The sequence below is a fragment of the Nicotiana attenuata genome, unplaced genomic scaffold (genome assembly GCF_001879085.1).
Source record: "Nicotiana attenuata strain UT unplaced genomic scaffold, NIATTr2, whole genome shotgun sequence".
Classification (NCBI taxonomy): Eukaryota; Viridiplantae; Streptophyta; class Magnoliopsida; order Solanales; family Solanaceae; genus Nicotiana; species Nicotiana attenuata.
In genome coordinates, this window is record NW_017674891.1 from 1 (window position 1) to 24458 (window position 24458).

The window sequence follows — 24458 nt, forward strand, 5'->3', positions numbered from 1 at the left end:
GGCTGTTACACAAGATTGTCAGAATCATTTCTATCCCTTGGCTTGGGCTGTAGTTGATAAGGAAAACACCTTGACATGGACATGGTTTCTGGAGCTGCTGAAGCACTCATTGAATCTGAAAGATGGAACCAGTATTACCTTTATGTCTGATATGCAAAAGGTACAACTTATGATTTTGTTTAACCGACTATTCCAGTTATTTTTAAGTTATTATATAGTTAATCTGTTTAAATTTACATGTGCAGGGTCTGTTGGAAACAGTAAGAACTGTCCTTCCTCTCTCAAATCATAGGTTTTGTGTGAGGCATATTGAAGCCAACTGGAGTAAGAGGATCAGAATTTCAGGAGAGATGAAGAAATACCTATGGTGGTCTGCTTGGAGCACTTATGAGGAGGACTTTAAAGATCAACTAAAGAATCTTGGTGAATTGTCTGTTGATGCTGCCAAGGAGTTACTTAGGTATCCACCACAGAATTGGTGTAGGTCCTACTTTGATACATTGTGCAAAAATCAGATGGTGGACAATAATTTTACAGCGTCCTTCAACTCTTGGATCTTAGTAGCAAGAGGCAAGCCTATCCTGAAGATGCTTGAGGATATTAGAATCAAGGTCATGAACAGGTTGAGAGAGAAGGAAGAAGAAGCTAGAACATGGGGAGGTGAGTTTAGTCCTAACTGCATGAAGTTGTATGCTGCTTATTTGAAGGTAGCCAACTTATGTGCTGTTCATTTCAATGGTGAAACTGGCTATGAGGTTTCTGAGGGTGGTGATAGACATACAGTGAACCTAGTGGAGAAAAAATGCACTTGTAGATCCTGGCAGTTGACTGGCATCCCATGCCCTCATACCATCAGGGCACTAAAATACGAGAGAGAAGATCCAATGACTGAAATTAGTTGGTGGCACAGCAAGGAAGCTTACCTGATGACATATAGGGCCAAGTTGATGCCTGTTAGAGGTGAAAAGTTCTGGAAAGTATTACCGGAACATGCTATGGACCCTCCTCCACTTGCCAATATTGTTGGAAGGCCAAAAGTCAAAAGAAATAGGAAGAAAGATGAGGCTAACAAGAGACAAGGAGATTGGGCTGCATAAAGGAGGGGAACTAGAATGACATGCAGCATTTGTGGTGAACTGGACCACAATTCAAGGACATGCAAGGTACTTGCTGCTTAACTTATCTTTCTTCTTATATAATTGCAATTACTTAATAGAAAGTTTTTCTTTTTAATAGGTTGGTGCTGAAGGAAATGTTGAGGATGTTAGTTGTTCAGCCCCTCAACCAACTCAACCAACACAAGAAGGTGAACATGAAAGTGAATTTGTTTTCATGCCTACACCAAGAGTACCAAGACACCAAACAGAACCCTTTGGTGATGGAACCAGTGAGCATGAAAGTGACCCTGCTTTAATGCCTAAGATTATTTCTGAAGATCAATCTCGACTACTGATGAGGCAGCAACAATTGACCTCAGAAGGAACAAGAGTCATCTCTTTCAAAGGAGATCATACTGGTGTCAGTTATCCCACTGATCTTCCTTACTCTCCTACTAAGCTCACTTGGAAAGGCAAAGAAGTTGTGACTGAAAATCAATTGAAAGTGGCAAGATAAAAGAAAGTCGGGAAGTTGAAGTGCAGGAAACTCAATGGGAACTCACAAATCTAGGAATCTTGGTTATTGTATGTAGTTGCAAATCTGGGAACTCACAGAACCCTTTTGTTTTGATGTTTTGGTTTGTACTGTAATATTACAGCAGTGCTATTTGGTTTAGTAGTTGTTTTGTAAACATGTTTTGATGGCTGGACAGTGTTGTTTTGTAGCAGCCGTACTGATATTTTAATATTACAGCAGTCCAATTAAAATTACAGCAGTACTAATGTTTTACAACATTTTAGTTTGCACAGCAGTGCTGTTTTGTTGCAGCTGTTTTGACAGTATTTTTTTTGCAAATCTGGACAGTGTTGGACAGTGTTGTTTACAGCTGTGTTTTGCAAATTTGGACAGTGTTGTTTACAGCAGTGTTTTTTTTACAAATCTGGACAGTGTTGTTTACAGCAGTGCTTTCTTTTGCAAATCTGGACAGTGCTGGACAGTTTTTTGGTTTAGTTTGCACAGCAGTGTTTTGTTTTGTTATTTTCCAAGGTTGTTGGTTCATGAACATGTGATTTAACCAGTGGAAGGCAGAATTCATAAGCTGCAACTTTCAGATCAATCCAGAAGCTGCAAATGAATCTAAAGTGACAAAGTTGGTGCTACTGTAAAAACAACTTCATGGAGGAAATATCTCCGAACTCATATATATGGTGTACAATCCAAGTAGTCTTAATGAGAATGATTTCAGGTAGAATCACTATATATAAGACTTGAACTCCTTAGATCATTATTTCATAATCTTTATCTGATTACCTGGCTGATGTGATTGGAGTAGCGGTGAACCAAAGGACAGCAAGGGAAAACAATTGAGAAGATACAAGTACTTCAGAAAGGAAGATAACAGACGATCAAATGCAATGCTGATTTGTACTTTATGCATTAAGGCCAATGCAATCATCCTGCCAGAGAAGATAAAATACTCAAGGTGCAAGGAGTCCACTTCAGAATTCATCCTAATCTGGAGCACTCTGATAGAGTAAATTACCAGTTGTCTAACACATATCTTAATCCCACCTAAAAACAACTACTTCAGAAAGAAAGACAGGGAGATTAAGAGTATCATGACCCCAAAATTAAACAGACAAGCTAAAACCACATCACATACTAAACATACTAAATAAACTGCAATTATCATCACTTTGAAGAGTTGGAAACATACTACAACATACTAAACCAACATACATTCACTTCATCGTCCCTATAACTAAACCAAAATACTACAACAACATATTAAAACAACATACATTCACTTCATCATCCCTACGACAACCAAACCAAATAATAAAGCCCATGAAACCAAAATGATATTTCTCATCTTCTTCACTTTGACCTCTAAATTACTAGCTATTTCAGCTTCCACAAGTTGAAATTGCTCCATTTCGTCAAGTTTCATATTCAAAGTATGCCTTTCAACCGTCATAACATCTTCCATTTCATCAAACAAGTTCTTAGAGCCCCTTTGAACGATCGTAGCTTGTTCCATGAGGTAAACTTTATTCCTCAAATTGTTCCTCTCAACCTTAGCACCATCAAGTTTAGTTTTTAAATCTTTGATCATCATCACCGCTTGACGAGCGAGCTCTTCGTTAATCCATTCAAAATACCCGCAAAAACTAACCTACACGATTATTAGAATTTACAGCAGTTCTGGTTTTGTACATAAACAATAAAAATCAAGAACGACCTAACTCGACAAAAGAAGATGAATCACATAAATCGACCAAAAACAAAATAAATTCAAAACTAACCTTGGATCTTGGACATTTGTAGAACCTTCTCCCAGCATTGGCGTCTGACCAAGCTGTCAAATATAGCGCAATCAATCCGCAATGACACCTTCTTGCGTATTGAATTTCATGCGCATTCACATATATATCACACATTGAACAGAAATTTGGAGATTTGAATATCTTCAGATGATCTTCAATTTGCGTTGTTAACCTCAACTCTCAAATCGCCATGGAAGAACAGTCTAGGAAGAAATTGGATCTTTTTTGGAAATTGGGTTTGGAAATAGGGTTTACGGCCTTTGTTTGATCTTTGTTTGGAATTGGAATCGGAGTGGTTTATTAGGCTGCTCTGCTTATGTGGCTGCCATGTCACAGCTATGTGGATGCCATGTAAGATTAAAATGGCTTGTGTGGAGGGCCGTTAGGTTGAAGGGCATTAGTGGCCCATTGTGCTAACGGGGAGGATTTTTTTGGCCCAATTTACTAACGGAGGACAAAAGTGAGCTATATAACATAGTTTAGGAATATTTTTGGACCTTTTCCCTTTTTTATATAGGAAGATCACATGAAGTGATCATTAATTCCCAAAAAGATTACAACTAAAAGATTTAAGCTAGCCGTATAAGCTCAAGAAGAAAGTACTACTAGAACAAACAGACAAATAATATAATGTAGCTAGCATAGCTTTACTCGTTATACGATCAACAAATTAATTATTAATAGAATGAAACAGTACAATATTATTAAACTGTATTTTCTACATCCAAATAAATGATTTAATCATCCTAATTTATAAGTAGTAAAAGTCTAATTAGCGTAGCTGCACATTCCATAAGCACAAGAACTGCTTTTCTGGCATTTGTTATTGCAATTCCCACAATGCCTATTATTAAACAAAATGTTGACACACTGGCCTTTACAACAAGTTTCATTGTACTTAATTACATTTCATCCCACAAAATCCACAATTTTGTTTGTCATTCAACACATTTACACACTTCTTAATTTTTGCAGCAGAATGGCCCTGGGCTACCTTTGGCCCAACATATTACAGGGTTGACGTTGCATGTCATACGTGTAATTTCTTTGACTTTCAACTTGTGATGATAAGATGGTATTTGTCTATCGGAACAGTCTCTCTGTCCTTCCAGGGTAGGGGCAAGGCTGTATATATCCTACCCTCCTCAGACTCCACTTATGGGATTACACTGGGTTGTTGTTGTTGATGATGATAAGATGGTATTTGTGGTAGAAAATTTCCAAATCTTGGAAAAGATAATGTTGGATTGTCATTAGGTTCGTCGAATGAAAATGCTTCTGTATGAGTTATAACTAATGCCATTATGATGGCTAACCAAAAAAAGATTTTTACACTCTTCATAATTTTCTTGTGTAGGGAGTGAAATGAAACGAGAGAGATATATGGATTGATATTAAGAAGGAAATAAGTGAGTACGTGTATATATATATATATAGAGAGAAATTATGTTAGGAAAAGTTTTGACTTTTGTTTTGATAGTGGAGTGGTCTATATTCAAAGCTAAGACATAAATTCAAATAGTTAACCTAAATTAGGTGCTTCAACATAATATAATTATGTGTTCTATAGAACTAACTCCACAATCCTATTATTTCATGTGTTTCATTTTGTATGGTGGTGTTTGATTGAGTATGAAATTTAAGAAAGAAAGGAATTTTTTATTACGTATATACCGAAAATACCCTTAGACTTATGATTTACAAATATCATGATATTTCTATGACTATAAGAACATATCATTAATGGTAAAATAGAAAGTTTGAAGCTAAAGAATTTTAAATATATTAGAAAGGTGTCCGTTTCTATTTTGTAAAACAGACCAAAAAGAAAAGAGTGTCACATTAAATGGAGCAGATCGAGAAAATGTTAAAAATAGTTCTAGCTATATATCAAGCATAATACCGTGTTATATTGAATGATTTAACTCTGACTTGAAGGAAAAAAGTCATTAGGGAGAGAAATTGCAAAGGGAACTAAGTCACTAACTAATTAATGGTGACACAACCCTAATATATAGCATCTTAATTTTAAGATTGTTTCTAATTAATTATTTGCGAGTCTAAGCAAAATAAATCGGAAATATAATGTTATATTGCTGCAGCTTTACCAATAATATCTTATGTGAGGAAGAGAATTGGACTAGAGTCGTATAAGTTTTTGGGTTTTAACCTTACTTTTTGAGTTAGGTCTCATTAGCAAGAATATAGTTCAGCTTGTTTATAATAATGGAACATCATCAAAAATTTGTTACTTCCCATTTACTACAGTCTACATGTTCTAGAAGTTTGAAAGATGTAACAGAATTAAGAGTAATTATATTGATTCTACTATTAGAATCAAAATGATATAATTTCTATTTTGTTTAATAAATAATAAGCTATTAACAGAAGAGAATGTTTAGTACACAATGATGGTATAGGAAAAGACATGGTGCAGCCTACAATACGAGACATAAACCCATTGGAGCATTAATATGAATATAGACGTAGCCCTATGAGAGTATATATTTCAGTTTTGCGTGATTACTACAAGATAATTAACAACGTGTGTCCTCTATATTTAATAAACGGGGCAACACTTTTGATTTTAAATAAGAGATCTAAACACAAATAGGTGGCTGGATTTTCTATTTACTTTTCTTAGGCGCAATACATAAATTATATACTGATTATACACAATTATATAATTTTTTTATATTATAACATACTTGTGAAAATTTTGAAAAAAATAAAGTTTAAAATAAAATATTAGTATCCGACTATAGAGATGAAATAAACTTCAAAATCAACATGTGTATGCAGCTGTCACGACCCAAAGTCCACTAGTCGTGATGACACCTAACCCAACTCGTTAGGTAAGCCAACTAATAACTATCCAATTCCATTAATGCTAATAAGTCAATTAAACAAAATAAATTATCTGGATCTATTACATTTCCAGGGACTGATAGTACAAATCACGAGTTTCTAAGAATAGAGTTTACAAAGTTGATATGAAAAAAATACATCTTCTATTTGAAAAGTACATAAACACAATTTTATAATCTAAGGCTACCGTGAACAAGAGGCAGCTACAGCAGAAACGCATGTATGCCTTCAAATCCAGCATCCATCGAACGCAGCAACATCTGCATCCGGGATCTGCACGCAATGTGCAGGAAGTAAAGTATGAGTACAACCGACCCCATGTACTCAAAAAGTAGCAAACCTATCCTCAGGTTGAAAGCAGTGACGAGCTGAAACATAGGTCGGATCCAACACCAATAACCAATAGCAGTTCATAACAGTGTAAAGCAAATAAATAAAGAAATAGCTTAGAGATAAAGTGCTCAGCCTTTTCACAGTTTTCCGAAAATAGTTCCGCTTTTCAAGAATATCAGTGAAAACCTAAATCCTTTATCGAAATCATCGAAAAATTATGAGATAGTTTGAAAACTGTAATTTTCCTGAAAAATCCTTTCCACAATAAATAAAAATATTTCATTTCCTTTCCAAATAACAAGTGTGAAATACCTCTCTATAACCACATTCAATGTGTGTAAAAAGTTATGAATGACGTAATACCGTACAACATGAGAAAATGCATCTTTATGCATGCATGTCATGTGCATGTCAAATGCGATGCGACTCAGCAATAAAACCATATGCATCCTCGTAGAGTATCAATTCACTCAGTCATCCCAGTCACTCAGTACTCACAGCCACTCAGTCCTCACAGTCACTCAATCCTCCCAATCACTCGGCACTCAGCACTCTCACTCAATAAGTACCTGCGCTCACTGAGGGTGTGCAGACTCTGGAGGGGCTCCTTCAGCCCAAGCGCTATAACAAGCCAATCATGGCATAAATCAATCAGGCCCTCGGCCTCACTCAAGCATAAATCAATAAAACATGCTGCGGCGTGCAACCCAATCCCATAAACATCCTCACCATCAGCCCCTCGGCCTCACTCAGTCATCAATCTCTCTAGTCTCTCGGGCTCTCGGTCTCATGAAACCAGCCCGTTAACAATGATATGATGTCTCAATAAATAACAATTGAGACTGAGATATGATGTGAATGCATGAATATGACTGAGTACGAAATATCAATAAAATTGGTGAGATGACAGCAAGAAACGACCACTATGCGCCCCGGCAATATCAGCATAAAGCCTAAACAGGATATCTAGCATGATGTACATCTCAATTACTTTATCACATGGTGAAAAATACAGATATCAATAAAGTAGGGCCACTATATGATGACGTTCAAATTCACTACTAAAATATAAATGAACACGGTCACATGCAATATAATTTACCCAACTATGTGTCGGGGTCTGTCACACCTCCTTTTTACCACCCCGAGGGGGATATAAGGGAGTTTTTCCAATTAAAGTGACATAAATTGAAATGAGATTATTTTATTTAATTTATCTGAGTCGCCACTTGGAATAGTTTATTTGGTGTCCCAAGTCACCGGTTTATTTTAAAATTCCAAATCGAGGAAATTTCGACTTTATTTTAAAAGTCTGCGAACCAAAAATTCTAAGTTAGGAATTTTGTTAACCCGGAAGAAGGTGTTAGGCATTCCCGGGTTCCGTGGTTCTAGCACGGTCGCTTAAACTATTAATATTGGCCTATTATCTGATTTACTACATGTTTTAAACCTAGTGTGCATTTTTAACCTTATAACCGCTTTTAATTATTTTATGGAATTATTCTGGAACAAGTTACGATTGTCGTACACTTGTTTGTTTGATACACATTGTGAATCGTGTCACGGGAACCATACCCACGATCTACAACATGTTTAATTTATTAACATTATTAGAAGTTGTGGCCGGATCACATAAATGTACCCCCGGATTTGGAAATTATGTATCACAACTACGTCATGGGAACCGTACCCGTAGCTATGATGATTTTATTATAAACGTGCCTAAAGCAAACTACGAATGTTTAAAAGAATGTTTTCTATATTAAGTTATAACGCTAATATGAGGGCCATAGGTTTAAGGATTTTTGTTTGTGTATGGCACACCTCGATTTATTTTACAAGATTTGTGTGTCACTAAGCAAAACTAAGGACACTCATATTTTAATCCTAATTTAAAATTTACTAAGAAGCTTTTAATCAAAGACATGCTCAAGGTGAAGGGCTAGGCTTTTTAATTATTTTTGAAAAGGGGTTTGGGTTTGGGCTAGCGACGGCCCATTACTTAATTAGTTTGGGAGAAACAACAATTTAGAGTTGTATTGGGCTGGAGTCTGGCCCAGAAGTAAAAAGACTCAAAGATGTCTTGCTGAGTCCGAATCAAGCGGCCACATTGGGCTTATGTTTAGGCGGGCCCAGTTGCTACATGTTTTCTAGCTGGGCCTATCTACCTCTACATTTAACCATACTTACACATTTATAACAATTATATCTCAATTTGCTTTTAAGTAAAAAAAAAAACCAGCATTCAAAGACCAAACACAATTCTAGTTTGAAAATTAATCACGTGAGTTGAAAGACATAATAGCATGTGTTTACACTATGACTTATAATAAAATAGATCTCCTACAACTGAATCAAATTTTTGGGCTTAGGGCCCAGGCCCAACGGCCTAGGCCCAGATTCATTTAGCTTTTTATCTAGGCTTCAAATTCAGCCCTCTTTAAACAAAAGAACAGCCCTGTCGTCCTTACAGAGTGGGCTCATAACCTGGCCCATTGCACCACTATTATTTAGAAAAAAAAATATAACAACAACATAATTAAACTCCTAATGCAGCTGTTTTGAATCCCAGTACATGAATTTAAAACCTAGTTAATTACAGTCTTCAAATAAAATAAGAAGCTTTTCAAAATCAACACATTACATTGTAACTTATTAAATACATAAACTAACTACATTAAAAAACAAATCTATTACAAATTTCCGTATAATTAGCAACCTAAGGAATCCCTGCCTCTTCTGGACATGATTTGTCCATCAAAGCTTGGTCTCTTCTCGTGTTAAAACAGCAGGATCCCAACTTTCAGCTTTTGAGCCTGCTGATTTGGCAAACTAGTGACCAAATCTGCATGTACTAGCTCATGGTCAGTTAACAGCTTTAAATGTCATTAAGGAAACAAAGTATCATTCCTTTAAAAGAAAGAAGAGAAGATAGTATGAATTTAATAAAACAACATTTAGGATCACCTCTAAAACATAGAGCACTTGGCTATTAGAGATAGACCAGACAGTGAGAGTCATATTGATTCCTTTCTATGTTCAACAATAATTTCAACTTCATTCATATCACATCAATCAAACATCACATAAAACTCTTTCATTGTACATGTCTTACAAGCTCATCAATAGCATATCATTTCAGAGAAAAACAGTAGTACATAAGGAAGAAATGAAGCCAGTACCTTGAATAATCTGCAACCAAAAACCAGCAAGTATTAAGATGAAAAAAATTGGTTGAAAACTCAAAAGAAAAAGGAGCAGCAACAGAAATCAAATAGTCAGCAACCAAAAACCCAAAACCAAACTTCAACAGCAGCTCACCACAGTAAAAATCCCAAAGAGAAACCAAGAAACTTCCACTTTCAAACCATATTTTCAGCTTATGAAGACTAGAAGAAATCAGGGAGGTCTTTGAGTTTTTTTTTTCTTTTTTGCTAATCAAAGAGCAAAGGAAAACCAGCTTTTAAGAACACAATAGTTGAAATTTTGAGAGTGTTTTAGGGTTTTCTACAATCTGATCCTCTGTGTATTAGTGAGTGCCTAGCTTTCTTTTTATAGGGCCTATACAGAAATAGCATCTAGGAATATTCTGCCCTAAATCCCTTAGATAGTACATCCCTTTTTGACAGAGAAAACCGACAGCTGTCCATTTTCAGCATCTTTTTTAAAACAATTTTTGACAGCTGTATACTTCTAGAACCTTCTTTGCTTAGATATTTTCTGAAAACTTATCCTAAGTTTCTTTTAATTCAATTAAGTCCCTACAAATTTCTACTGCTTTACAAACTAAGGCAAACAAATACAACAGTCAATCAACAAATCAAAATGCAAATTAAAATGACAACAGAAATAAAATAAAAGAGATGATGCAATTTGAACTAAAACCAACCTAAGTAGTAGACAAAAGTGTTTATCTTATTAAACCTAAACAAAACTAAATTTAGAATGATTAATGCATCTACAAAAGTTGACATGAAACTGCAAAGAATCCTAAACTAATCAATTCATGAATAAATTAATTAACCAGCTAACCAAAAATCAAACAAAGGGACTGTTGATCATCTTTTAAGAATCTTTGAATTAGAACAAACAACAGAGTAACCAGTACCCTAATTAAAAAACAGACGTATGCCAATTAAACCTAGCATGTTTTGCTTAATCTAGTGAACAAAGTATAAGTAAACAACTAATAAAAAAATAAAATAAAAAGAAAAGCCCTAAATCATGCGGCTAAACAGAAATAAGAATATGAAGAAGGAAAAGAAAACCTAAGCAAGGAGAGAATAACCGAAAAATAAAGGGGAAATTACCTAGGCTACACGTAAGAAAACAAACTGGACTTGGTGAACCTGGCCGGAGTTTGAATTGATTCTGGCAAGTTTGAAAATAAATCAAACCCACATGAATCAATTGTTCTTGTCAAGAGCAAGTGACTCATGTAGGTTTGAACCATTTAGTCTTCCGGAATCACTTAGTATAGACCTTTAGGGATTTCAGATTTTCGATCTGAAAATGCTTGATTTTGAGGGGCCTTTTAGGAAGACCAGCTAGGTATTAGGGGTGAGGGCAGTGAGGATATGGCCTAGTGAAATTTTGGGTTGATTTGGAGGGATTAGGGTTTTCTGATTCCGATCTTTGATCTAAGATTCGAAGATTTCGGTAAGGATTCGAGGGAAATGGTTTGGAAATTTGGAAAGGGGAGGGAAAGGAGATTATCAAGTGTAAATTTGGTAGGGTTTGGGGTGTCAACGCCCGCGTGAGGCGATTTCCGGCGGCGGAGCACGGCGGAGCCGGTGAGGGAATGAGGGGGCGGCTAGGGTTTCGTCAGGAATAGAGACGAAGGTGAAACGGGGGGAGTTCAATGGGGGGTGTTTGGGGTTCGGACAGTTATAAATGAATTGAATGGCCAGTTCCGAGGCGTTAGATCATGGGAGATCAACGGCTGGGATTGAAACCCAACAAACGACGTCGTTTGAGTGTGTTAGGGGTGGACCGGGTAGGCTGGTGATTTGGTCTTGGACCTGGGTAAGTTTGGGAACGGATTTGGGTATTAAAATGGCCCAAATTCAAAACAAATCCCTTTTCCCTCAATTCGTTTCTTATTTCACTTTTCTTTGTTTTTCTTTTTTCTTTTTCTTTTATTAAAAATCCTAAATTAATCTAAATTGTAAAATTAAGCTAATTATCTAATTATAAATTTTATAACAATTACTTGATCCTAAACTAAAAGAGAAAAATCACTAATCTAAGAATTAAAAACAAAAAATGTAAAAATGAGCCATTTTTGTGATTTTAATTTTCAATAAAACAAATAATTAACTAATTAATCCTAAAAGTATAAAAACAAAATCTAAATGCAATGCATGGTATTTTTGATATTTTTTTATGATTTTTAACAAAAATTAAACGTGCAGAAAAATGCAAACAATTGATAAAATCCTACAAAATTCCTATAAAATGGCAAATAATTGGAAAAAATCTATTTTCTTTGATTTGATAGAAATATTTCATATAGGGCAAAAATCACATGCTCACAGCTGCCCCTCTTTGTTCGGAAACACGAAGGATTTTCGGGCAAAGATAAAATGAGCAATTATGAGTGATTTTTGCCCGTTTGAAACTCCATGGGAAGCATCTTTTGAAAAAGGTTTGACCGAACCTTGCTTCGGAGGTTGCCTACATATCCTTGGCTATAAAGGAATCAGGTCAGTGTAGTTCTGGAAGTTTTGGTAGCTGGGACTACCGATAAACTGTGATTTCACTGCTGTTGCTGCTGCTTCTGCTTGCTGAGCTCCTTATTACACCAAAATAAAAGATGAAAAGCTAAACTAGCTAAACCTATCAACTACGAGTTACAAGCTTCCTATCTATAAACCTTCTAAAGCTTGATCTTGAGTCTTGGCTGGTTCTTCTTGCAGACTCTGATTTGAATCTTGATGCTCGTTAGTTGCAACCGCTGGTTCATTCTTCTTCAGCTTTTTGGACCAAGGCGGGGCATGCAAAGCTTGTGACTTCAATCATATCTTGAGCAGTCCGCCTCTTTTCTCCGCTTCTACACTTAGAGTTCACTTCTTTTCTTATTTTTCTTTTCTTTTATTTGAATCTAGACTTCTTCTTTTGGTCACCTCGAAAGTTGTGCCTCAAGGTAAAAACTTGCTCAGGCACCGAAACAAACAAACGAACGAAATTTTTCTGCCCCAGTTTTCACTAGGAAAATTTCGTGAGTTATTGTAACAAAATCTAAACTATTTCTCTATTGAAAGCAATAAAAATTAGGATTGTGTATCCCTGAGAAAAGAGATTAGGGAGTGGAGACCCTATATCTAAAATGAAATCAAATGGGGGATCGGAGGCCCCAGGTTGGGAAGATTATCAGGTTATGCTGGAAAAATGACCGGGTTATGCCGGGGAAGGTCATCGGGTTATGCCGAAAAATGGAAAAAGGTCCTCGGGTTATGCCGAGGAGGTCAACGGGTTATGCCGGGGAGGTCCACGAGTTATGCCGGGAAAGTCATTGTGTTATGCTGGAAAAAGGTCCTCGGGTTATGCCGGGGAGGTCCACGGGTTATGCCGAGAAAGTCATCGGGTTATTCCGGAAAAAGGTCCTCGGGTTATGCCGGGGAGGTCCACTGGTTATGCCGAGAAAGTCATCGGGTTATGCCGAAAAAAGGTTCTCGGGTTATGCCGGGGAGGTCCATGGATAAATCCGAGAAAGTCATCGGGTTATGCCGGGGAGGTCCACTGGTTATGCCGAGAAAGTCATCGGGTTATGCCGAAAAAAGGTTCTCGGGTTATGCCGGGGAGGTCCACGACTTATGCCGGGAAAGTCATCGGCTTATGCCGAAAAAAGGTCCTCTGGTTATGCCGGGGAGGTCCACGGGTTATGCCGGAAAAGTCATCGGGTTATGCCGAAAAAAGGGCCTCGGGTTATGTCGGGGAGATACATGGGTTATGCTGGGAAAGTCATCGGGTTATGCCGAAAAAAAGGTCCTCGGGTTATGCCGGGGAGGTCCACGGGTTATGCCGGGGATCAACTAGAGAGTGAGACCCTATACTGGAAAAGACTACCAGGTTATGCTGGAAGCGACTAGGGAATGAGATCCTATGTTGGAAAAACGTAGCTAGAGATTGGGGACCCTAGGCTACCATGATTCTCAATCCATTTTTTTTTACTTTTCATTTTATTTATGAGAATGAAGGAAGAGTTTAGAAGGACTTCCCTTTTCTGGTCAATTTTTGCTGCAGAACCGTTTTGGTTTCTGCGTGCCTTGCTTTTATTGCACCTGCTTCTTACAAGGTTGCTTTTGGACTGCACCTGTTTTCCTATTTTCAAATCAAAGAACAATTCGTCAGTTTGAAACGGTGGTTTGTATTGTGGCCTTGATTGTTTCAATCACTTGATCTCGGCCCAACTCTTCCGATGAAAATCTCTGTTGCTTGCTGGCTTTCTGGAAATCGGTTTCTTTTCTGAACCCAGGGATCTTGACTTTCCAAAATTTCACATGATGGTTAGCTGTGTGGGTCTTTGGCCTTTTCATCTTATTTTGCTTTTATGGGCACTTGACTTTGGATTTCTTTCCTTTTCGATAATTTTGACTCTGGGGCATCGGCCATCTTGGCCAGTCGAGGTCGACTTGATGCACCTGCTGAGGCTGGGTGCCTTTCCTTGAATTCTAGCTTTTGTTGAACAGAACCCTGTAAAACCAATCTTGCCATCTTTTCTTTGTATTAGTTTCGGAGGAGGATTAGACCGAAAGGGATTCAAGGAAAAGTAAACAAAGGACAGGATAATGAATTTTAAGTGAGAAGTGTCCCTTTCGGGGAAAGGAAAGAAGGACTTATTTAGAGTGCTTGCGGACTTCAGTAGACATGACATGCTTCTTGGACTGGATACCCGATCTGCGCAACCATCTAATCTCATGAAAACCCTTCATAATCCATATCTCAAAACCGAGACCTTGCCAGGACTCTAATCAGTGCCGATAGTTGTAAGTGATTCCCTTTTTCGATCAGTGGCGCCCTTCACAGGTTTTGACCAACTAACCTCTCTCATTTCTCTTCTTACCTTCGCCTTATAGTGCTCTTTGCGAGTTTTCATTAACAAGACTCTCTCGTTTTCAATTTATCTGCTCACCGTCGCCTTACGGTGCCCGTGTGGGTTTCACCAATAATACTCTCTCATTTTATTTCTCTCATTTGATTGTATCAGATCCAAGTAACCAACATCTTCCTCTTTTTAACATCTTCACCGATTGATCAGAAAGACTTGAACAGGGTTTAGGGTAAAAGGAGTTTCGATTGAATTACAACTTTGGAACCTTTCTGGCGAATCGTCGCCGAACGATTATAACTTCTGCCCCAGTTTCAACTTCGTAGGGGAATGTGGATTTTTGTTTTGTTGTAACTGAACCCCAGAGAGAGGCTGCCTACGTATCCTTTCGGAATCAAGTCGAACATAGTTTAGGGAAACTTTATTTTTGATTTTTCGTTTTGTTTTTTTACAAACGTTTTCGGGTTCCAAAGAGGGTAATCAAAGAAAGGTAATCGGCTCAAAGGGTTAGCAAAGGGTTGAAGTGTTTGGGGTAGAGAGAATAAAAGCCTTCATCAACCCAATCGGAGAACATCGGTACCACAGAAGGGTTAAAAATACTTTTTGACTGCGTCTGCATTAACAACTGTTTCAGGGTCATTTCCTTTAATGTCTCCCAAATACAATGCCCCTTTCGGCAACCATTTTCTTATGGACCCTTCTAGTTCGGAGCAAACTTTCCTTTTGCTTCTTTGTGATGCGGGAGAATACGTCTCAAAACGAGTTGCCCCACTTCAAAGTTCCAAGGCCGCACTTTCTTGTTATAGGCACGAGCCATTCTTTGTTGGTACAACTGCCCGTGGCAAACTGTAGTCATCCGCTTTTCATCAATCAGGGTTAACTGTTCTAGATGGGTCTTGACCCACTCATTATCCTCAATCTCAGCTTCAACGATGATTCGAAGAGATGGGATTTCAACTTCTACAGGTATTACGGCTTCAGTGCCATAAACCAATAGATAGGGTGTTGCTCCAACTGATGTGCGCACAGTTGTGCGATATCCCAACAATGCAAATGGCAACTTTTCATGCCATTGTCTAGAACTTTGAATCATTTTCCTGAGAATCTTCTTGATGTTCTTGTTCGCTACTTCAACAGCACCATTAGCTTTGGGCCAATAAGGGGTAGAATTCCGATGCGTGATCTTAAATGTTTGCATATCTCCCTCATCAGATGACTATTCAAATTTGCAGCATTGTCTGTAATGATAGTTTTAGGAATACCAAAATGACATATAATGTTGGAGTGCACGAAGTCTACCACTGCTTTCTTAGTGACGGCTTTGAGAGTGACTGCTTCGACCCACTTTGTGAAGTAGTCAATGGAAACTAATATGAATCTGTGCCCATTTGAAGCTTTTGGCTCGATTGGCCCAATGACATCCATACCCCAAGCAAAGAATGGCCACGGTGCTGACATAGGATGCAGTTCTGAAGGTGGTACATGAATCAGATCCCCGTGTACCTGACACTGATGACACTTTCGGACAAAACTGAAACAATACTTTTCCATGGTCATCCAGTAATATCCCGCTCGAAGGATTTTCTTTGCAAGGACATATCCGTTCATATGGGGTCCGCATACTCCTGCGTGCACTTCATTCATGATTCTTCCAGCCTCTTGGGCATCCACATATCTTAGAAGGTTCAGATCTGGAGTCCTTTTGTACAAGACTTCTCCGCTCAAGAAAAAACCACTGGCGAGCCTTTTAATGGTTCTCTTTTGGTCTCCACTGGCTTGCTTAGGATATTCCTTTGTTTTCAAAAATCTCTTGATATCATGATACCATGGCTGAACATTTGGTTCCACCTCAACAATATTGCAATAACCATGCCTTTCTCGGATTTGGATTTCCAACGGGTCAATGTGGACATTACCCGGATACGGCAGCATCGAGGCCAACGTAGCTAGTGCATCGGCTAACTCATTGTGAAACCGAGGAATGTACCTAAACTCGACGGATTTGAACCACTTGCTAAGATCTTCCACATGTTGCCTGTATGGAATAAGCTTGATGTCTCGGGTTTCCCATTCACCTTGAGCTTGTCGGATAATCAAATCAGAATCTCCCATGATTAGCAATTCTTCCACATCCAGGTCAATTGTCATGTTCATGCCCATAATGCAGGCTTCATACTCAGCGGTATTATTCGTACAGAGAAACCGAAGCCGGGCTGTGGCCGGATAGTGCTGACCAGCGGGCGAAATCAAAATCGCCCCAATCCCAACACCTTTTGCATTTACAGCTCCATCGAAGAACATTTTCCAAGCATTAGTGTCTTCCGGAATTACCTCAAATGAATTTACTTCCTCGTCCGGAAAGTAGGTACTTAAAGGCTGATATTCATCATCGATAGGATTTTCAGCAAGGTGATCCGCCAAGGCTTGAGCTTTCATTGCCGTGCGGGTGACATAGACTATGTCAAATTCGGTGAGCAGGATTTTCCATTTTGCCAACCTCCCCGTGGGCATTGGTTTTTGGAATATGTACTTCAAAGGATCCAACCTGGTTATGAGATAGGTGGTGTAGGCCAACAAGTAATGCCTAAGCTTCTGAGCGACCCAAGTCAAGGCGCAACAAGTTCTTTCCAACAAAGTGTACTTGGCTTCATAACTAGTGAACTTCTTGCTCAAGTAGTATATGGCTTGTTCTTTCTTCCCGGTCACATCATGTTGCCTAAGAACACATCCGAAAGAGTTCCCCAACACCATCAAGTACAGGAACAAAGGCCTTCCGGGCTCGGGTGGAACCAACACTGGCGGATTTGACAGATATTCTTTGATTTTGTCGAAAGCTTCTTGACACTCATCTGTCCATCTAATTGCCGCATCTTTCTTTAGCAGCTTAAAGGTGGGCTCACACGTAGAAGTCAACTGAGCAATAAACCTGCTGATGTAATTCAACCTACCCAATGTCACACCTCCTTTTTACACACTTACCCCGAAGGATAATGTATAAGGGAGTTTTTCCATTTAAAGTGACATTATTCGAAATGGGATTATTTATTTATTTTAGAGTCGCCACTTGGGATAGGATTGGCTTTTGGTGTCCCAAGTGACTGGTTTAATTTAAATCCCAAATCGAGGAAAATTGTCGACTTCCCAATTGGAGTCTGCGAACCAGAAATTCTGAATAAGGAATTCTGTTGACCCGAGGGAAGGTGTTAGGCACCCCCGGATCCCGTGGTTCTAGCACGGTCGCTTAAATTAATATAAATGGCTAAAAATCTGATTTTTATACATGTTCAAACCTATAGTGCAATTTTATAATTATTTACCGCTTTTAATTATTTTTTATGAAAGTGAACGTTGTTTAAAAACGTGTTTTCGGATCACGTCACATGAAATGCACCCGGATCCTTGACACATTCTTATTTAACGTTTTTGGATTTGGATTTGGGTCGCATGAAATGCACTCCCGTATTTAAGAAGGTAGAATTATAAAAAAAGCGCGCCTAAAGCGACTAACGGGTTATTATCATTGTGGAGGGCCGTGAAATTCGCTAAACGGCACGCCCCGAATTCTAAGTATTTTTAATTAAGCATTTAATGAGGGCCCCGCAACTTATGCATTTTGTTTGGCCAGGCTTATCTAACTTTATTATTTAAAGGCCAGCCTAAAGCAAACTATAATTTTCTATTTATTTTTTGTCTCTAAAAGGGCCTAATTAATTTGCATTTATAAATTCGGGCTTCGAGTTCAGGTCCGAATTCAAACAAGAGGGAGGATCCTCTTAATTTGAACCCGCTACCTAACTTGAAAACCTAAATTTATATTGCGAATTAATCCCCTATATCCCTAATGTGATTTTTAAAAAGTCGTCCAACATTGGGCCTAAGTTTCAGCCCGCGAATCTGCCGCATTGCAGGTCCATAGGTCTTGATCTGAGATGTGAGTTTTGCACTTGGGCTCAAACTGAAGAAAATCAGGCCCAATAGTCTAGCCATTAAGGTGTACCCAACGACTTGGTCCTGCCTTGACTTGCCTTCTTACTTGTTTCACTCACGTAGCCCAATGTGCTGAATATAACGATGCTTAAACAATTCCAGAAAATCATCAGCTAGAGCATGCAATAGTTATTATTTATAGATTGACTATTTCGTGTTCTCTTTTATTTATGTGTAACACCATTATTTATTTGAGAGTCACATATTAACACTTAATGCGTCTAAGAATTCACAATCTCTAATCTCCAGGTAGTCTTAGCAATAATATGGAATACATAGGCCTGCGTTTTTCATTTTTTATCAAGCTATACAACCAATCTAATCTTCATCAAATGAAACACAACACTTCAACTCTTCATGTGTGACTTAATCTAACACAGGCTATGAATACCTCAACTCCAGCAGCATTGAACCACTACCAAAATTAATCTATATTAAACCAAACTTATGAAACAGCATGCAATCAACCTAGAGTTTAATAGTCCAATTAAGTACAAATGATGAAATGTTCAGATTATTTACATTCCACATAGTGCTGCTGTATAATCTAACACTCAATCCAATATGTATACAAGGAAATAATCAAAAAATATGCAAAGCAATGTGTCATTTCTTTAATAATTTGACTACAACCAATGATTTAGTTCTTCACATATCTCTTGAGATTGAAGAATACCTGGAATTGAAATAAAGTAGAGGTGAGGAATCAGCTTAAACAGGGCAGAACAGCAAAACGATTCAGCAGTGAATTATCAGGTTAACACCAAGCTCAGGTCCCAGAAACAATGTCAAACAATCTCCAGCGGTTAATAACTAGTAAACGACCAAATTCCTACTGAATAGGCCAGATTTCGACTTTAAAATGACTCCAGAAGTTTTAGAACTTCAATTATTGCAAAACAGGATAATTCAGGCCATTGTGGACCTCAAATGAGCAAAATTCTAACTGAGATTTGGATTTGTGAAAGTATCACAAGGAAGCTGCAACGAATAGTACTTTTTTTGTTTTTGTTTTATTGTATTTTTTATGTTTTTGGATTTTTTGGGCAGGAATTAAGATCTAAAAGAAGACTTGAACTATAGGAATGCAGATTTTGAACTTTCTTAGATTTTGAAGTTCAAATTTGAAATCACAACTTCAGAATGGGATTTGGGGGTGGAAGATTAAAAGCTGGAATATTTTTGGGGATTTTCAGAGGGTCCAAACTTGTGAAACAAGGCAATGAGCATGCCTTTTATAGGCAAAACTAGGGCTGCCTTCAGATTTATATTTTACCCCCTAAGTCCCTCTTTTATTTTTCAATTTTTAGCTAGTTAGTCCCTAAGGTTTTGACTTGTTTCTCAAGTTAAACACTAAACTACTGAAATTCTAATTAAAACCCTCCTCTAGAAGATTCTGGGAGGTTCTAGTTTCAACTACAACATTGTTTCCTATTTGGGAATACCCAAACTAACCCTGAATACCCCTGAATTTTACTAATCAACCCTAAACCCCCTTTTACCTTATTTAGTGACTATGGTTAATTCAAGGACCACACTATTCAGCTATAACCATAATTCTTCAATCAACAAAATTAAACTATCCTTGTTTTAATTTGAATTAAATACTTGATCTATATATCCTACGACTATTGTATTATTGATCTAAACAAACCACTCAAACTCGAGACTAAAATCAGATTAGCCAAAGCAAACATGGATCATTTAATTGAAACTAAACAACAAATCAATTATCAGAAAAACGAAACCAAAATTAAAAGAAAGAATCAGTAGAAACAGAAATCAATAAACCCTAAAATGACTAAAGATTGATCAGTGTTATTCAATTGGGATCAAAAAATACGAGCAAATATTTACACTACCCTATTGCAGTCTGAACACTAATGTAATAATAAGAATTTAAAAAAAAAAAACATAACAACAGAAGCAGACATGGAAAAACAAGAACAAAAGAAAATAAAAGATGAAATACCTCTAATCTTGGCTCAGACTCGGATCTAATCGGGCTTTTGGAGCTATTTGGACCAAAACCGTCTTTAATCCTGTGTTTTCAATGAGAAAACACACGATTAAAGTCAGTTGTAGTGCCAAATCAAAGAAATTCCGACTTTGAAGAGTTAGGGTTCTTGGCCGGATTTCGATCCAAAATTTGAGAAGATGGGGTGATGTTTGAGGGTTATAGGTTATGGATTTATGAAGAAGGAGATGAGGAGGATATATGGTGTGAGTTTGGTCTGGTTTGGAGAGAGTAGGGTTTTGGGCCGGATTTTAGATCTAATATTTGAGAAGATTGGCTAGGAATTGAAGGAGATGGTTTTGGGGGTTGGAAAGAGGAGAGGGAGAGGATTCAAGGGTGTAATTTTGGGCGGATTTGGAGCATCGCCGCCGACGGAGGCGATTTCCGGCCGGCGGCGGACGGCGGAGGGACGGCGGCGTTAGGGGTTTTTCGGTGTAGGTCTGAGAGAGACGAAGGTAGGGGGTCCTGGGGGGGGGTGGTATCGTTTGGACACATTTATATTAAGTGATGGGGACTTCAACCGTCAGATTAAAAACCTAGACGGTTGAGATTGATTTGAGTCAAAACGGTGTCGTTTGGAGTAGTTAAAGGCTGGACCGGGTGGGTGTTTTTGGGCCTGGACTGGGCGTTAGGTTGGTATCAGGGGTTGGGCTGGTGAATTAATATTGGCCAAAGCTTATTCTTTAAAACAGGCCTGCCTTTCTTTTCTTTATTTTGTTTATTACTTTTCCTCTTTTTTTTTTCAATTTTAAAAACTAAAACTAAAAATTAAACCTCACAATCAATTCAAACTACCTAATTAAGCTACAATTATCCTAATACCATTTGGAAATTATAAAAACCTAAAAACTAAAATTAAAATTAAACAAAACAAATCAAAGGATTCTCTATGATTTTCTTTGTGTTTTTAAAGCCTAATTACTAATTAGTCTAAAAATATGCAAAATTATAATCCTAAGTATAAATATTTTTAATATTTTTTATGAATTATCATGCACACACAAATAAAATACACACAAAATTAACGCAATTATATCCTAAAAATCAAATAATAAAAGTAATCTATTCTAAAGAAGCTATAGGAATAATTCAAAGCGGCAATCACGTGTTCACAGCTGCCCCTCTTTGCTCGGAGACACGAAGGGTTTTCGGGCAAAAGATAAATGAGCAATCATGAGAGATTTTTGCCTGCTTGGCACTCCATGAGAAGCATTTTTGGAAAACCGTCTGACCGAACCCTGCTTCAAAGGTTGCCTACATATCCTTGGCTATAAAGGAATCAGGTCAGTGTAGTTCTGGAAGAGTTGGTAGTTGGGACTACCAGGAGCTGTGATTTCACTGCTGTTGCTGCTGTTACTGCTTGCTGACCTCCTTATTACACCAAAAAGGAAAATCAAAGCTAAGCTAGCTATGCCTAACAACTATGAGTTACAACGATTCTATCTATAAATCTCTTGAAGCTTGATCTTGAGTCTTAGCTGATTTTGCTGTGGACTCCGATATGAATCTTGACGCTCGACAAGTTGTAGATGTGTTTTCTTTCTGCAGCATTGGGTCAGAGCGGGATCGGCGGAGCTTGTCGCTTCAATCAGATTTTGAGCAACCCGCACCCTTGCTTGCTTCACATTTGGTTCATTTCTTTTGTTCTTTTCTTCTTTTCTTTATTCTGGATTGAGACTCATTCCCTCGGTCGTCTCGCACCCCTGTGCCTCGGTGTTAGACCTGCTTAAGATACCAAAACAAACAAACGAACGAAATTTTCTGCCCCAGTTTTCACTAGGAAAATTTCGTGAGTTAGTTGTGATCAAATCAGGATTGTGTAGGGAGATCCTCGGTTTTTGGCCAGGATTTGGAAAGAAAAGGATCCTCGGTTTTTTGGCAAGGAGATCCTCGGTTTTTGGCCGGGATTTGGAAAGAAAAAGCTCCTCGGTTTTTTGGCCGGGAGATCCTCGGTTTTTTGGCCGGGATTTGGAAAGAAAAAGCTCCTCGGTTTTTTGGCCGGGAGATCCTCGGTTTTGGGCGGGATTTGGAAAGAAAAAGGCTCCTCGATTTTTTGGCCGGGATTTGGAAAGAAAAGGCTCCTCGGTTTTTTTTGCCGGGAGATCCTTGGTTTTTTGGCCGGGATTTGGAAAGAAAAAAGCTCCTCGGTTTTTTTGGTCCGGGAGATTCTCGGTTTTTGGCCGGGATTTGAAAAGAAAAAAGCTTCTCGGTTTTTTGGCCGGGAGATCCTCGATTTTTTGGGCCGGGATTTGGAAAGAAAAAGCTCCTCGATTTTTTGGCCGGGAGATCCTCGATTTTTTGGACCGGGATTTGAAAAGAAAAAGCTCCTCGGTTTTTTGGCCGGGATTTGGAAAGAAAAAGTTCCTCGGTTTTTCGGCCGGGAGATCCTCGGTTTTTTGGCCGGGATTTGGAAAGAAAAGGCTCCTCGGTTTTTTGGCCGGGATTTGGAAAGAAAAGGATCCTCGGTTTTTTGGCCGGGAGATCCTCGATTTTTTTGCCGGGATTTTGGAAAGAAAAGGCTCCTCGGTTTTTGGCCGGGAGATCCTCGGTTTTTGGCCGGGATTTGGAAAGAAAAAGCTCCTCGGGTTATGCCAGGGAGATCCTCGGGTTTTTGGTCGGGATATTTAAGGAATGGGATCCTATGCTACCATGATTTGTTTTCTTTTGGGATTTTCATTTTTATTTCCTTTCTTCTTTCTTTTTCTTTTGTTTTCCTCTTTATATGTTTTCCTTTTTATTTAGCAAAACGCATGAAAGAATTTGGGAGAAAACTTCCTTTTGGTCGTTTTCCTGCTGCAAAGCTGTTTCAGCGCTTGCGTACTTTATTTCCTTTTGGGTTGCACCTGCTTCTTGCATGGTTGCTTTGATTGCACCTGTTTTCAACAAAGAACAGTTTGTTAGTTTGAAACAGTGGTTGGTTTTTGTGGCCTTGATCATCCCAATTGCTTGATCCCGGCCCCTTTTCCGTTGAGAACTTGCTACTTGTTGGCCTTGAGGGTGAACCTCTTTTCAAACCGACCGGGTCCAACTCTCAGGGCTTCACTATGACTCGCCCGTGTGGGCTTTGGCCTTTTCACTTTATTCTGCCCTTGGGACCTTTGCCTTTGACTTCCTTTCTTTTCCAATATTTTTGCTTCGAAAGCATCAACCCCTATGGTCAGTCGAGATTGGCCTGACGCACTTGCTGAGGCTGGGTATTTTCTTCGACTCTGACCAGGCGGAGCCCTGTGAAGCCGGTCCTACCACCTTTCCTTTGTACTAGCTACGGACTCAGAGTTAAACCGAAAGGGATTCAAAGAAAAGATATGTAAAAGGCAAACATATGATTTTAAGAAGAAGCGTCTCTTTCGGGGGAAAAGGAGGACTTATCTGGGGTGCATGCTGGCTTCAAATGAACATGACATGCTTCTTGGACTGGACGCCCGACCCACACAAACTTTCCAGCTTCTTGTGAACCCATTGATCCTTATTTCAAAACCAGGGAACCTTGCCAGGACTCTTTTAGTTGTGAGATGTCTTCTTTTCGGCCGACAGCGCCCTTTGCGGGTTTTCGCCAATCGAACTCTCTCATTTGTCTTCTCACCATCGCCCGATAGTGCTCTTTGCGAGTATTCACTAAGCGGACTCTCTCATTTTCAGTTTCTCTACTCACCATCGCCTTATGGTGCCCGAAGGTTTTCACCGATAAGACTCTCTCATTTTATTTCTCTCAATTTGCATTGTGTCAGAATCCAACAATAACGTTTTCCACTTCCCTGCCTTTGCCAATTGATCGGAA

General features: G+C 38.5%; 1 protein-coding gene across 1 annotated transcript; it reads left to right on the top strand.

The window, feature by feature from the left end:
* Positions 1-53: 53 nt before the first annotated feature.
* LOC109219414 lies at positions 54-1097 on the top strand (the record flags this gene model as incomplete). The annotated part of the gene is made up of 2 exons (XM_019383876.1): positions 54-160; positions 246-1097. Coding segments are annotated over 2 exons (959 nt in total), but the record flags the coding sequence as incomplete, so codon positions are not given.
* Between the last annotated feature and the right edge of the window lie 23361 nt (positions 1098-24458).